This window comes from Anopheles stephensi, chromosome 2, assembly GCF_013141755.1.
Source record: "Anopheles stephensi strain Indian chromosome 2, UCI_ANSTEP_V1.0, whole genome shotgun sequence".
Lineage (NCBI taxonomy): Eukaryota > Metazoa > Arthropoda > Insecta > Diptera > Culicidae > Anopheles > Anopheles stephensi.
In genome coordinates this window covers 42597831-42614205 of record NC_050202.1, presented here as the reverse complement: position 1 = coordinate 42614205, position 16375 = coordinate 42597831, and the positions used below count along the sequence as shown (strand labels likewise).

At 46.2% G+C, this 16375-nt stretch overlaps 2 protein-coding genes and 1 non-coding gene across 4 annotated transcripts; all 3 read right to left on the bottom strand.

Annotated features, from left to right (window-relative positions):
* Window positions 1–1490: 1490 nt before the first annotated feature.
* On the bottom strand, window positions 1491–6990 carry LOC118507469 (angiotensin-converting enzyme-like). Of its 2 annotated transcripts, none has more exons than XM_036045971.1 (4): window positions 6563–6990; window positions 5601–5816; window positions 3611–5530; window positions 1491–3538 (listed from the first exon to the last, which is right to left on the bottom strand). In XM_036045971.1, exons 1-4 carry the CDS (start codon window positions 6566–6568, stop codon window positions 1994–1996), a joined length of 3687 nt encoding a protein of 1228 aa, XP_035901864.1. In that variant the 5' UTR covers window positions 6569–6990; the 3' UTR covers window positions 1491–1993. The 2 variants fall into 2 exon arrangements, with proteins under 2 accessions (XP_035901864.1, XP_035901863.1); XM_036045970.1 differs by lacking the exon at window positions 6563–6990 and adding an exon at window positions 5884–5910.
* Window positions 6991–7435: 445 nt separating this feature from the next.
* Window positions 7436–15119, bottom strand: LOC118507475 (solute carrier family 46 member 3-like). The gene is made up of 7 exons (XM_036045982.1): window positions 14343–15119; window positions 11295–11598; window positions 10777–11178; window positions 10428–10696; window positions 9930–10169; window positions 7955–8195; window positions 7436–7815 (listed from the first exon to the last, which is right to left on the bottom strand). Exons 2-7 carry the CDS (start codon window positions 11576–11578, stop codon window positions 7536–7538), a joined length of 1716 nt encoding a protein of 571 aa, XP_035901875.1. The 5' UTR covers window positions 11579–11598; window positions 14343–15119; the 3' UTR covers window positions 7436–7535.
* On the bottom strand, window positions 12983–13053 carry Trnag-gcc. The gene has a single exon. It is a non-coding gene; the product is annotated as a tRNA-Gly (tRNA).
* Window positions 15120–16375: the final 1256 nt, after the last annotated feature.

Genomic DNA, 16375 nt, shown 5'->3' with positions numbered 1-16375 from the left:
TTCTCTCAAAAATACTCCTTTTACTCTCTTGTTCTCTGGCTAACGAATCAAAATGTAAAGAGAGTGTGACGAGAGAGAGAAAGAAAGAGATGCTGAACACGTGCAAGCGATATTTTTGCGCCATATTTTAAAAATAGTGTTTCGGATGAATTTGAAATTCTGGATCAGGTGAGATTAATATGTATATCGATTCAAATTGTGTGTTAACGTTATCCTACACATCTTAAACAATTGTAGTGTTAATGGTAAAATATTGTAAAATCACTTTTTCTTCTTCATTAGCACTACAACCTCGAAAGGTCTCGGCATGCCATTTCTGGCTAGCTCTGAGTTGATTTTACCCGTAGCAAGACAGATAGTCCTGCATTCAGTAAGACGGATTCAATGGGATTTGCACGGAAAGAATGTCACTTGATAGATAAGGAATATTCGACGTCAAGAGCTCTTGTTTGATTGAACCCCTTGGAAGACGAGATCACATCGTCTCCGAAGTTCGTTGGTAGATTAGCTCCTTTCGACTAAGACACCTCTTGGTGGGCGAAACGTCCTTTGAATGACGGGGATTCTCGGTAAATTATGCCTTTTCGACGCTTGTTAGACGAGGTCTCTCTATAATCGATCGACTTTGATAAGATCTCTTAATAGTTGAGAATTGGACAACCTCAACTACTAGTACTACTATGTTCATTTGAAGAAAATGTTTTCCGGACGAAGAACTCCCTTAAACGAGGAAATCCCGATGAAAGAAAAGGTATTTTTTAAGATAAATCCCAATTAAACTTGGACAACCGAAACTCTTCGAATACTAAAGCCCTTGGTAGCGAGTTTTGGACGAAGAGGTACTTGGTAGATAAATTCTCTTCAATTACGAAGTCTCCTTGTAGTTAATGTCCCTTGGACGACAATCACTTTTTGAAGGCGAAGCATCTGCGATTACTAAGTCTCTTGGTCGATCAGGCATAGCTCCTAAGCACTGATACCTAATATCTGATCACTTGCTATTTTAATTTCTAGCTCCTTTACTATTCTAGCTTCTACAGTCCCTTTCGATGATGTGTTCCCTAAATCGTGGTGTTGTTTTGGATTATAAGGCATCTAGAACAATAAGAGCACTTAGGCAACGAGTCTATCTAAATAACGATGAAGACCTTGGTGACCGCTCACTCTACTCAGTGATTAAATCAATTCTGGTTCCCGCGGTTAGGAATCGCTAATACCGTCTTCTTCTTCCTTGACCCTACAGCCTCGAACGGTCTTGGCCTGCCACTGCCATTTCTGGCTGTTTGTAATTTGACTGTACCCGTAGCTGGATAGTCAATCTTGCTTACGGGGAGGCTCCGTTTGGATCCCTGGTCCTGCCGAGTGAAGATCAGCCACCGAACCGCACCAAAATTAAATTCAGTCCAGTTAACAATAGCAGCAATGTTAGAAATGGCACACCAAAACTCCAGGTAAGAGACACAGCTTTCGGAATAAAATAATAAACAATATTTTCGTGCCCAGTTTATTTGATATCGTTGAGCTGCACATTCAATCTTAAAACAGTTTCAGTTTTTATTTATACATTTTATCATCTCACATCAGTCCATTTTAAGCGTCCCAGTCTCACGGCACACTTGTTTTTTTTAACCAAACTTTCAGCAAAACGTGCAACAAGAACAACAACAATGTTCCGCACGAACGCTAATAAGACTCCTCCTCCTGAACGTGCAGCACCGCTGCAAGTAATTTAACATTGTTATCTATCAATTGGCGTTCACTGACCAGCACAATACACGACCACTTTAGCGTACTGCGTAGCGTCGCGCCTTTCGCGGACATTGGCACCAAACACTTATCGCAGCCCCTTGCGATAAGAAAGTATATTTTTACCAATGAGCTTCTTTCCCACTCGCAATTTGCTTATGGTAAGATGAAAACGGAAAACAGAAAATCAAACACTTTTTAACAATACAAACGGAATGCAACAATAAAAAATATTATCAAAACAGTCCTAACACAATTTCAACACAAACAACACACAAGCCGCCAACAGTAGACTGATCGACGCGGATGCCATACGAGCAGTTCCAGCATTCGCGTTTTCCTCCTTCAAAAATTCGTATAATGGTTTGTAGTATTCCAGCAGCGCATCCGTGCGCAGTTCCGTCTCACCCGTCATGGCTTTCAATGCTTTCGACCAGTGTACCGATCGGCCAAGCGAAAGTCCCGCTCGCAACAGATCGCCAGCAGCGCGCGATCCGTCGATATCGCACTTGTGCAGTGGTTTGGCCGCATCATTCGGATCATACTGACCGGCTGCCTTACAGAGCGCCCTATGCAGCTGCAGGTCCAGGATGTGCGCAATGAAGTACGACACGTACTGGCTATCGTAAGGAACGTGGTACTTTGCTCCTGGGTCAAAATCGTCACTATCCCTTGCAATTGGAGCCGCGACCTTCTGATACTCTTCCCGCAGTTCCCACCAACGCTCGTTCCAACGGTCATACTCCAGATTTCCTTCGAAAATCTCCCAACGCCACATATCGATCAGCAACCCAAACGGTAGGAACGCTACACGATCGAGCGCCTTCTGATACAGCGCATTGATGTTCTCCTCGTACGTATCGTTGTAGCCCTGCAGCAGGCCAATCTTTTCAAAGTGCTTCGGCGTGGCCACCGATAGCGATATCGTATCACCGACCGCCTCGTGAAAGCCCGGATTTGCACCGCTGCGCAACGTCACCGGCTGATCCTTGTACAGTATGTAGTAGTTAATGTGGCCCATCTCGTGGTGAATCGTCACAAAGTCCTCCATATTCATGCGCGTGCACATTTTGATGCGGAAATCCTTCCGATCGCAAAAGTCCCACGCGGACGCATGGCACGTCACGATGCGCCCGTCCGTCGGCTTCTCTATCATCGCACCCAGCTCGGTGTCGTAGCTCATGCTGTTGTCGGGCAGACCGAGTCCGACATAAAAATCGTTTGCAATCTCGTATAACTGCCGAGTGGTATAGTTCTTCGTCTTTAAGGCTTCCGTTATGTCCAAGTCAACCGTGTTTGCGAAGGGTTTCGTTCGGTCGTACAGATTCACCCACGACTGACCCCACATGTTACCGAGCAGATGGGCCGGGATATTGCCATTGGCGTCGTTCATTCGCTCTCCATAGAGCGCTTTCAGTTTGCGGCGTACATACCGATGCAACTCAGAGTAGAAAGGCTTCAGCTCGTCCCAAAGACGCTTCATGTGTTCCACAAAGTCCTCCTGCTCGAATGACGATCGCCACAACGCTCCCATGTCTTCGAAGCCACCGAGCCGAGCGGCCCGATTCATCAGCTCCACATAGTCCATGTAGTCGCGTTTCATGTTGCGTCCCGTGCTGCGCCGCCATTCCTGCCATACGTACTGTAGCTCATCGTAGTTCTCGGACTTGGCCATAATTTCGTACAGCTCGGGATCCAGTGATAGTTTCCCCTCAGTACACTGCTGATCAGCGAACGGACAAATCGTTGCGCTGCTGTAGGTGTTCTGCATTCTACCCAGAGCGTTTTGTAGCTGCAGAAGAGGGTAAAGCAATGTATCGTTAGAATTTAACAAACAGAGACGGAAACAAATGACCCAACTCACCTTAGCCAGATCCTGGGACGGAAGCTTGTTGATCGCAATTTGCGTCAAAAACGTCAGCTGCCGGCTCAACATAGGTTCCGCGGAAAAGTCCTGCGGATTAACGTCGGCAAAGTAGCGATTGTAGTTGTCCAGCACGAATTGCGTGTTTTCGGCCAGTACTTCGGTCAGCTGTTGCTGTAGCTCGGGATTGCCAACATTGACCTGCGTGGCGTACTGTGCCTTCACCTGCCTATTGCATGCCACCGAGTACTGATCACTGTACCGGTCAACAATGTTTTTCATGTCCGCCGCTTTAAACTTTCGATTTTCCGCCTTCAAAAACTCATACAACGGTGCAAAGTATTCCAACAGCGCTTGGCCACTAATCTCCCGCTCTCCCGTCAGCTTCTCAAGCGCATCTTGCCAATCTTCACTGTAGCCAAGGGAAAGCCCTTCACGCAGCTTATCGCCAGCCGCTTTGCTGTTGTAAAAATCACACTTGTGCAGCGGTTGGGTAGACTTTTGCGTCGGATCGTACTGACCCGCCTCGATGCACAGTGCACGATAGAACTGAAACTCCAGAATGTGTGCTAAAAAGTACGCGATGTACTGCGAGCTGGCCGGAATATGATACTTTGCACCGGGGTCGAAATCGTCCTCCGAACGCGGAACCGGCGCATACACCTTCTGGTACTTTTCGCGCAGCTTCCACCAGTGTGCGTTCCATTCGGTTTCGTTCACAGCGCCGCTGAATACATCCCAGCGCCACATATCGATCAGATAGCCGAACGGCAGAAATGCCACCCGTTCCAGTGCCATCTCAAACAGCGCGTTCACATTGTCCGCCTGGCTGTCCTCGTACTCGTCCAGCAAACCTACCTTGCGCAGATGGTTCGGTGTGGCCACCGACAGGGCGATCGTATCGCCGACCGCTTCGTGGAACGCTGGCGTTGCCCCGGTACGGAACAGGAAAGGTTGATCCTTGTACAGTATGTAGTACATGATGTGTCCCATCTCGTGATGCACCGTCACAAAGTCCTCCATGTTAACGTTCGTGCACATCTTGATGCGGAAATCTTCTCCGTCGCAGAAATCCCATGCCGACGCGTGGCAAACGATCTTCTGCGGTGGTTTCACAATCACCGCCTTCGGCCCGTAGCTCATTGCGCTGCTCGGCAAGCCCATGCTCTGGTAGAATTCGTCCGACATTTCAAACATTTTCGTGGCGTTGTAGCTTAGCTCTTTCATTTTTGCCGTCACATCGACCAGGCTTGCGTTCGGAAACGGCTTCAGTCGATCGTACATATTGGCCCACGATTGGGCCCACATGTTGCCGAGCAGATGGGCCGGAATCATGGGGTTCGCCGGATCCATACGATCACCGTACAGCTCGAACAGCCGGTACCGCACGTAGCTGTGCAGCTCATCGTACAACGGTTCGACCTCTCTCCAGAGCCGCTCGAGCGTGTCCCGTAGCTGCGCATCGTCGTACTTCGAACGCCACAAGGCACCATAATCCTCGTACCCGTTCAGTTTAGCTGCCTCATTTACCAACTGCACATAGTCCTTATAATCCGAGCGCATCTTCTTGCCCGATTCTTCGCGCCAGCGTCGCCACACGTACTCCAGCTCATCGTAATCGCCCGATTCGGCCAACACCTTCTCCAGCTCCGGATCAAGTGTCCATTTCGCGTCACTCGGGCCACACTGCTGATTCGTATACGGACACACCTCGGCAAGCTGATAGGCGGTGTCCATTTTCCGCAACACACGGTTCAGTGTGGCCAACTTTTCGGCCGGCAGGGCGGCTGTCCCTAGATCTTTCAGCAATCGCAGCTGTTTGCGAATCTTTTCGCTCTTATACCTGTCCACGTTGGCGCTCTTAAAGTACTGTTCGTAGTATTCCGTGCGGAATTTTGCATACTCCAGAGATACATTGTTCTGTGTGTGTGTGGAGGAGAAGCATATAACGGTTTATGTTGTCAATTTAATTATTCAACTCTCAACGTACCTGTACTTCCTGGAAGTACTCATTCTCCGTATCAGTCGCCACATTCCAGTTTGCTAGCGCATTGATGTTGCAGTGATAGCGCACGTCCTGATCGTACTGCTCCAGGGTCGTTGCCATCTGCTCCTCGGTAAGCTCATCACGCTGCACTACCGCCTGCGGTATAGCCAGGGATGCTCCCGCATACCATCCCCACAGGCAAAGAAGGTATGCAAATACCTGGAAACGGAAAAGTTGTTGAAATCTCATATTTAAAATAATGTTCACCTCTCTACTACACCAGTACACGAGTGATCATAATCAACAACCAAATGCAAACAATGACTTTGCCAGCGAGTCACGTGGTGGCGTGCGGCACGAACAGAGGTTATGGCCAAATGGCTTTAGTGTAATATCGGTGGTAATACAAAGGGGAAATTTTACACACAGATACTGTTCAAGCTTAATAGGGCGTACTAATTAAACCGTACCACTACCAAGCTACCAAAAATGGCCGATTAGATAATGGCTAACAATTAAGCAATGATGACAAATAAATATTTGACTTGCTACTTTTACAACAACACCGGTGAACCATTTATCTGCCCATGATGCACTCGATGATTATCATTGCGAACGGGACCATATTTTGCAAGCGTGTCGGTGAATCTTTGAAGCAACAGTCTAATCCGATCTTTCCGTCCGTGGTGAGAATTCAAAAATCCCTATCACAAATTTGCGTCATTCTCTCGCGAGATGCTGCTGCATGTGAAGGTCATGCTGATGCTTCCCTCTTAATACCAATGAATGTGCAGAAATCGATCAAAACGAGGGCTACAATTCGCCCCACGTGCCATAGAGTGGAAGGTAAAAGCACCCGCACCACAACCATTCGACCGGATATTCAAGTCACGAAAGACTCGCCGACCGTTCGATCGATCGATCGGTACCTATTTCCCTTTCGTTCACTTACTCCGTACACTTACCTTCATTTTCCGGTACCTTCTGCCAGCGGCCCGGTATGGTACAATCGATCGTACAAACTGATCGCACTGCGCACACACTCAACTAGCCGTCTGCCGACCGATCGTCGGTATGCGAACGCTTTCGTTACACTGCCACGCCGTATGATATTGCGCAATTAGCTTAGCCCCAATGCTGGCGGCAACACAGTAGCACAACACTAACTATTCGGTATTAAAATCACATATTATTTCGCCGGTATGGCTACAACAACCGACCAGACCGACCACGCACCGTCCAGGAACTGACCACGGAATGGTAATCGCGCACCCGCAGCTTTAGGGTGCAGTCGCTTTTTGCCTCCGCACAACTCAACTTTGCTCGATCAACTGTCGGAGAACTTTCCGTGCGTTGCACCTAATATGTTCGTGCAATGCCGTTTGATCGCAGCTTTTTGCCACTTGGACGAGCGAGCTTGGGTACTTCAAACCGATCGGCGAGGATTACTCCGCTCCCGCACGTAGAGCGTAAAGCACACACACAGTCTCAATGCATGGCTCCAGCTCGGCTTATCACTGCCTTGCAGTAGTAGTACGCATCACTTATCGAGATATGTTATCTGCAAACCGCGCTAATACCACCAACACTACTCAGTGGACCGCTTGAACAGCACTCTACGAGCCACCACTATCGCTAATCACAGACTAATCCGACTGAAAATGCAATTTGCATCGTAAGCTTCAGAGTCGAATTCCAGTGAACGATTAGTGTAAGCTTACCACTTGCCGTTGGTAACGCCACTCGGTCGGTCGGTCGGTGGTTTACTACCGCTCCGAAATCCCAAGTCGTCGTCAAGCTAGCCAATAAATAAAATCCACTTCACACTAGAAGCAAAAACGGTTAATACATTCAACTTCCATTGTATTTACACACACACACATCCACACACATATACTACATCTAAATCTGTTTCATGTATTTGATCCAGCGACAGTATCACAGTTTCGATTGGTTCACCGCCGTCGTCATTGGCGTCGTCATTGGGTGGTGTTGTTTATCCTGCCTTCCTGCAATCACATTCTCATCCTCAAAGGCAGCATTAGCGATTCCCGTACCATAATCGGGCCGCACGGTTCGCTTCCGTTCCAGCGGTTCCGTCCCGATCGTACGACACCCGTTGCTTTCGGCACTGTCGTCCAGCTGTCGGTACTTGTCCTCGGCACGCTTTTCTTCCGCTAGTTCTCGTGCCTCGCGCCTGTGCACGCGATACATCCAGCTGGAATTGGAGATAACAACGTCAACACCGGCAATGCGTGCTTTTCGCGACAAAACGATCGTTCGCTCTCTCTCTCTCTCTCTCTCTCTCTCTCTCTCTCTCTCTTTCGATCGCACAGAAGCGCGCGCGAATTACTCACAGAAAAATCACTACCGCTGGAGAGGTGAGAGCGCCCCCTAGCAGGAAAAATGCTCCCGGCAGCACGTTGATGGACAGCGAGTAGACGGTGGTGTACAGTGGGGCGTACACCAGTGGCATCAACGCCTCGGCCACACCGAAGAGCGAGTTTACTTTGCCGAGTTCATCGCTTGCGACGAGCTTCGACGCGATCGAGCGCATCGAAATGAAGGAGGTACCATTGAGCATTTCCACGATGGGGCCTGCAAACAGATTGTTAAATGTTTTTTTAAATGTTGCTGCTGCTGTTTGAAGATCATGTGAGACGTTACCGCACTCTTTTAAATAGCTAACGAATATCTTATGAATCTGCATCACCAAGTTCTATGAATGTTCAATCTCTACCCTGTAGCCTTCATAAAGCTTGATCAAGTGTTAATTTTATTTCAATATAAGCAAAGAGCAAGCTGCTGCAATCAGTCTTTCCGAACTTTATACACGTGAGTGCAATCTCTCTCATCTTGATCACAAAAAATGGAAGTGGGAACTTAGTCACTTAGAAACCTAAATAATAATCCAAAACATACAATTGTACTATAAATCATTATGATCGTGGTTAGTAAATAAATTGTAAGTTGAAAACTTAATTGCAAACTGAATAAAGTCATGGATTTAAAAATTAAATCTAAATGCTTCAAAGAGATTAAATAATTTTTATTTAACTTGTGCTGCTTTATTGTATTTTTCACTTTTTCAGTTTATGACATATCAATTCCCAAGCCACAGGGCGAAAGGTGATGCAGTTTCACAGCATTCCGTGCCGAGACTCAAAGATTCATCAACATTATCTTACAAACAACTTGATGAGCATCATAAATCAAAATAAAGGTTTTGTCCGTTTTAAGTGCTTGATTTTTTAATCTAACAACATCAAAATCTATCAGCACATGTAGTCTATTTTTACAGTCGGAAACGTGACTTTTTTTAACTATCAAATTTAATGGAAATTAGAGGGAAAAGCATTGATTTTGTTCTAATTTTTACGATGTCCCAAAGGCCCCAAACACCTACACTGTATCTGATGTAGCAGTCGGCAAAGGCCCCAAACACCTACACTGTATCTAATGTAGCAGTCGAAAAGTTACTCAAAATAGGTCAAAAGGTGTATTTATGTTAATGGAAAAGGACAGAATGAAAACATACCGAGTCGGACAAAAGAATGAGACCAGTTAATTTTTTTACATCGTAAAATTGAGATTGTGATGACGATGTTCAATCAATTGATGTAATTTGTTTTTGTAAAATTCAGTTGAAGATTTTAGGAAAATGATACAATTACATAGTTAGAGAGTTTTAATGGCAAAGTGTCTTTTTAATTTATTTTTTCTTATCAAAGATTTGTTTGTTTTATTTACAAACAAACAATGGAAAATAGCGTCAAAATATTGATGATACTCCTTCGAAATTTTAATATATTTATTAAAATGGGTGAAATGGTTGAAGATCGGATATATAAGTGATCTTATTCTATTGTTCATCCCAGGATGTTCCATTTCAATAAGACAAGTTTTTTAGAAGTCAGCGTGAAGGCAGCATCATGGCCATTATCACAGATCATTGATGTTTAAAACGGTTTCACGGTTAGCGGTTGAAACGAATATCTTGTTTATTATACATGGCACGTTTGCAAAATCTGTAACTATTGTTATTCGTATTTAACGCCGACAGAAGCTCGAGAAACGTTCTTATGAGTAGCAGAACTAGATAGATCTGGAAAAGAGTGCCATATGTGTTCAGAAACTTCAACTTAAAATCGTTCTAACTACACTGAATAAGAGATCTCATAGCGGTGCACATTAGTAAAACCATTGCACATGCACACAAGGCCAGTGTAGTTAGACAAAATGATGTATAATTGCTCTACTTCCCCAATTTGCTCCATTTCCCTACCAATCATGTCTGTACTAATCGGTTCACTTGTGTTTTTTTTTACTTACCCAGGTAAAGCTGCCAGGTGGTGACCGCAAACGCGTACACAAAGCTCGACAGTATCTTCGACATGCATGACATAACGCCAATCAGTGCGTCGTCTATTTTGAGCATGTGTGAAAACACACCGACGGAAAAGAGCGTCCCAATCAGCCCGGTCAGCATGCCGTACGTGGAGAAGAAGCTAAACTCTACCTCACTCCAGTTGAACCGGTAGCGTGTGAATAGATAAATTACCGCCATCTCTCCTGCAAAAAAACAGAAGTGGTGCTTGGTTGACTAGTTTGTACCGTACTAGTGCGCAAAGATCATGGGGACCAGAGCATTATCCACTCGCCAGCTAGACCTTGAACTCGTACAGACTTCTGAGTACAGATTCCCCGGACGATGTTTGTTGTCTAATCAAGGCTAATTTCTGGCTTCCGTGATCTTGCGTTCGGAGCTAGGGGACAGTGACGACGTGGGGACGACCCTTGGGCACCGAATATTCCCCGTGTCGTACTTACCGTGGAGTGGACCAATCACGACCATCACCACTATCATCAGCATGATCACGCGCAGACGACGCTGCCGTTCGCCGATCTTAAACGCCACCCGGAACGTCTCCAGCACGTGCTCGCGATCGAAGAAGTCGGCCAGCAGTCCCTTTTCCTTCGCTCGCAAGCGCTGCTTTTCGTTCACTATGTCCACCTCCTTCACGACGAACGCACCGTAAAAGAACGCTACCAGGTAGAGGGAGGCCGATATGGAGAACACGCCGTAGAAGCCGATCTGTCTGTTGAGCGAAAAACGAAAAAGGTAGTGTCAGGTGGTCGTCACGCTGCTATGCTCCGGTTAGACCACACGTTGACTCACTTTAAAAGGATCCCGCTGAAGGCCATACCGATGGGAACGCCCAAGGAAAAGCATAGGTTCACTATTCCGATGCGCAACGTCCGTTCCTCGGTCGTGGTCACGTCGGCAATGTAGCTGAAGACGCCCATGAACATCGTGAACCAACCGCCGGTCAGCGCAGGAAACAGGGCTTCCGTTATGCCGGCCACCTCCATCGGAACCTTTTCGAAGTACGTGCACAGAATTAACCCGATCGCGGTCATAAACTCGCCGATGATCGGTATCAACATGCAGGGCTTCCGCCGACCGTGACGATCGCTCCATGAACCCCAGAACAGTATCAACATACAGGGCAATGCACTCTGTAACACCGTCTTCCAGCCGGCCATTTTCGCGACCAGGTGCTGGACCATTTCTTCCTCGCTGTGATCACGATCGTATGGAAGAGACATTAGAAAACACTCCAACACACACACACACACACACACACACACACACACACACACACACACACACACACCATATGACCCCATACTTACTGCGTGTAGTTTGCTGTGTCACGCCGGGTCAGTGCATCGCAGATCTCATCACCGTAGGCCAGATTCACTCGACACGCTTTCTCAAGGTTCAGGTTCTGGGTGGCCAGCCCAGCTAGCACGCTGGGCATGATGTAGCACGCCAGCATGGGTTCGACGGTTATGTTGCGTTTAAAGTACAGATACTTTTCTCGCAAAGAGGACGGACTTTTCTTCTCCTTCGCTGGCAGCTCGTCACGCTTCTCCGATACTTTCTCAATGCCATTCTGAGGCTGAAGGTCCCTCATTCTGTCGAATGTCGAAATCTCTGTAACATAAAGGTACACACACTTGCGTTACTCAAGCACACGATTTCGAATCATCCGCGAATCGACCCGCAGATAACTTTGAAGGTGTCGCGCAGGTGACATTCAGCCAAGCACTCAGAACTTGACACAGAAAATTCGTCGCGCTTGATCAGCGATCGTGCACAATTATTACACCTCGCTCGGTGGCGCGATTATGTGGCCCGGAACCAACAGTGATCATCACCTGCCGCTTTCGGTTGCATTGTCCTTCGCTGCGAAGTCACTAGCGGACCCCGATATGGATCCGAACCGCTCACAGAAGAATGCTATTATAGTCACGTTCTCGAGGGTGAGCTTCTCGGCTGATAAATCGCTACACCGCATCACCTGCTACACAACTCGACTTGCCACCGTTCCGTGTGTTGTTATTGCATGCTATTAGGGCAGGAATGTTTTTTTTTTTTTTTGTTCACTTAGATTTCCAGCGAGTGACATTTCAGTTTCCCACGACATCTTTTGTACAATATGGAAAATAGCCAATCACAAATTACTGGTGTTTTTTTTTAACTAAACATGTAACATGACCTTCCTGTTCTACACCAATAGATTATTCCAACGTGTTAGAACCGATTTTGTCACATAGTCACATAATTTACGGCAAAGTGTGTACAACAAATGATCTACAGCATGATCCTCTCTCTCATGTTAAGATCTAGCACTCTAACACATGCAATAACAAAATATACAACTTCTATGTCATTCGGTCGATGTCCCTGTGCCAAGCAAGGAACTAGCAAGCCCATTTTAAGTACAAACATTAATTTCGAGATATTAGAAACAGTGTGGCACATTCTTGCAACCGGTTAAATTCGCTTCGAGGTTCAAATTCGAGGGCAAAAACGTAGAAAGAGGGATAGTTTCCGGCAACCCAACAGCGTGGTACGACTCTTCTAATGTTGCATAAAAACTAACTGGTGGCTACAATCGTTGTGAATCCATGATCCAGCGTCAAAGAATTCATCTCGACGGCGAATAATCCTTGGCATGATGCATATCCGTACACAAAACTAGTCGTCCATGTTTGGGGCAAAGCCGACCATGTGACTCATCAATATTTAGATATATACAATATCTTCACACTGATGGTCGCTTCGTCGAGCGAAGGGACTTCAGAGGCACATTAGCCAAGAAAAATAGCTACTGATCATGAGGGTTAAGAGAGATAGCTCAATGAAATGCAATCTATTTTTGCGGTTAATTGATAAAGTCTCTCACGAACTGCCATTCGAATTATCTATTTAACATACAAATAAAATACTACCGAAGAATAAATACTCTGAGTTGAACCATCACTACCAAAACATAGGAACCCACCAGCATTAATAAAAAAAATGAAATCGCGACTGCATCGGCCGGGAATCGAACCCGGGCCGCCCGCGTGGCAGGCGAGCATTCTACCACTGAACCACCGATGCTTGCATGAGAGGAGGGCGTCTACTCAGCAACGGAATCGTTTGTGATAACCCAAACACAGCTTCTTCCTCTCAAGATGATGTGATCGTGGGCCAAAAATATGTCACTTGCAAAGACTGTTTAAACAAGAAAACAGTCGTTAATTAAATAAACACACAGCTTTGTCTTGCTTTCGGCGCCTTACTATGTATGGGGGATAGCTTAATGGGATAGTAACGCCACCAAATGTGCCATTTCCGATCATAAAAGTGCTTTCATTTAACAATAGGCGTAATTAATGGCTGGAAGCATATTAGCAAAGAAAATAGCATGTGTGTCAACAGTTAACGTGTCAACACACACTCTAGGCGCTGCTACACATGTGGACATTTTCCGCCAGCCACGTGCGTTAGAGAAAAAAAAGAAAAATTGCATTAGAAAAAAGTGTTACAAAGCAATAGAAGGTTATCATTAAATTTGGTTCCTTGGCAATAGGCGTTTTAACAAGGAACGCAAATTCATCACGAAACACATTGTTGTGTACATTCTGAAAAGTTCTAAATAACACCTTGCTAGACTGTTCAATTGTCTGTTTGTCGATGGGTTTGTAAAATTACCAAAATAATGTATATTAATAGGCACCTTCACGTATTACACGTATCCCATGCAAAACCAGAACACAATGGAGTTGCTCTTCCCAAAACATATCCCAAAACATGTCCCAAAACACGCCATAGCACATAAGCAATGACCCTGATGGCGTTCCCCAAATTCAATTGCACATTATTACCAAAACAAACGATTTGCAATCATCTCAATTTGTCATCGTTTTTCTTCGAGCATCAGCACGATATAGAGTAGCGCGACCAGCGCCACCGCCTTCCTTTTCCTGCCCAATTGTCCAAATATTCAAATAGAGCTAATTTGGAATTGTCTTTTTTTCGCATTTCATTTCAAAGCTATTATATCAATCAAAGCATCACGTGCTGCCGGGTGGGGTGGAGCTGGGTTCAGAGCTGCCGTTCGGCGTTCTGTTTCCTGCCGCCCAGAAATGGACGGTCACTTCCGGTGGATGGATCACGAACCTGGATGAATGTGACAATCAGCGATGCGTTGTTTGTTCACGTTTTGCAGAACGAATGGGACTGATGGGATCGATCGTCGATAAAAGCAGCGCAAAAAAAAACAACCCGACCGATCGGACGATGGTTTGCAATGTTTTGCCCCCGAGCCATTTGTGCATACGCTGGTGCGGGCGACATTGCGCAAAACACGAGTACATACAGTCAACAGTATTGCGAAATTGAATTACCTTAATCGAGTAGTAATAGTAGTATCTCGAGGCAGCACAAATTGGCACTTCACTTACACAGTTTTGTTGTGTGGTTGTTCAATGTTCAAGAGAACGGTCACAACACTTTATATCCTTATTAACGAACAACTAGCGTACGACCTCACAGCTTTTGGACCACAGAATATCAACACACGCGATCACATTTAAAAATTCAAAATCCTCACTATCATGCTCATCCTTTCACAACGCACAGCTTGCGAGGTTTAAAGCAGACAAAAACACATTTAATACGATCCTGTGCGGTTCTGCGGGTTTCCCTTCCTTTAGTCTATTTGCATACGGGAGGAACGCGAACACTTATTACCGCACGTTGCCACTGTCATAATACGACTAAATTCAGACAGTCCAGTCCGCACCGGTGGAGCAGATTGTCGCATTAGAGAATTTATCAATTGGAAAAACTGACCGACCCGACTGACGGTGAATGATAAAAAAGAGGCACACTCGCACACACACACAGTATACTCGCAACGCTTCCCACCCAGTAACGAATGCAGCAGCACTGGATCTGGAGGTTTTTAAGTTGCGACCTGCGAGTATCATCATCCGCGTTGTCGTGACCACCGTTATTGTCACCGTACGTCACCAGAACACGCTGCTCGCTGCCACTGCCCCAACCCATGCAGCTGGAGCATAAACACTAGCTAAACACCCCTTCCCAGATCAACGACGACGACGACGACGACGACGACTAGCACTAACATACTCTTCTCTCGCGCTAAGCTCCTGCTAGTCTCTGTGGCACGCCACGAACGGGGCAGCGCTTAGTATCCGTTCTCTACGCTGGCAACATCATGCTGGATTAGCGCTGCTGTGTTGCTACTTTCAGCGAGCAAACAGATGTGTATGCGTGCCCGTTGTGTACGGAAACGCGTGCGCCAGTAGTTTGCACCGGGCGCGTTTGTTTTAACCGTACGGCTTCATTCCAGCTGGCTGAGTGTTATCACATAATTTAAGCTTACTACCTAGCCACCTTACCACCTATGCCATCCCAACTACCCAATCATCATGTGCGCGCCCCAGCTACACACAGCCCAGATGGGCAACTGGCGATCAACCGTAGACAATGGGAAGAATTGCGGCTATTCCATTATCAGCACGCTCCCGCGCCCGCCACCAACCAACAAATCCCACGGGTGCCAGGTGTGTCAGCGGCCGATCATTTGACGATCGGCCTCTCCCATCGCCACCCGCCCAAAAGTTTGCAATGCGGTGATGCTTTAAACGGTGCACAATCGTTAGCAGCGTATTTTCTCCCACACAATTGACATAGCCACGTGTGCTAGCGTTCCGGGTGCATTGATGACGTGGTTTGGGTCCATACCAGGAACACTGACCTTCGGCTACGACTCAACGTATACTAACATTGGGACAGGATACAGAGGAGTATAGCAAGCTTCCGGATGCTGTGGATTCTGCACGCTCTGGAGAAAAGCTTCTCACTAGTGTTCTGTAGGATACCAGAGCCGAGTGGTACAACCGGGATTGCTACAATCACCAGAACTGATGCATCGGTCTAGTAGAAAGGGATGATACATAAGTCGTCTGCAGGACTGCATTAAGGTTTAAGCAAGGTCCGCAGCCTCTAGATCTTATTCTCTGGCGGATAGGGACCAAAAGATTCCATGAATCTAAAATTCGTCTGACATACATATGTCAGAATATATATCTTTTATTACTAACAATAAACTCTCATGTGCCTAATAAAAAAAGAACCTTAAGGGACAAGATTAACTACAATGAACGCATACGAAGACGCTCATCAAAACGCGAACTGGGATACACCAAATTGGAGTACATGGAGCAGTTTTTGTTTGATTTTAAAAATGGTGCTTAAGAAAGCTTAATGCCTTAACGCTGTTCTATGACGTTTAATACTCGATTGCCCGTGGTCTTAAATTCTTAAACGGCGCCAAATAGTTCTAGGTGCTGCTGTGTCAATGCAGTTGCTCATCAACCCAACGACAAACATGAACTGAGCTGTCTGTTGA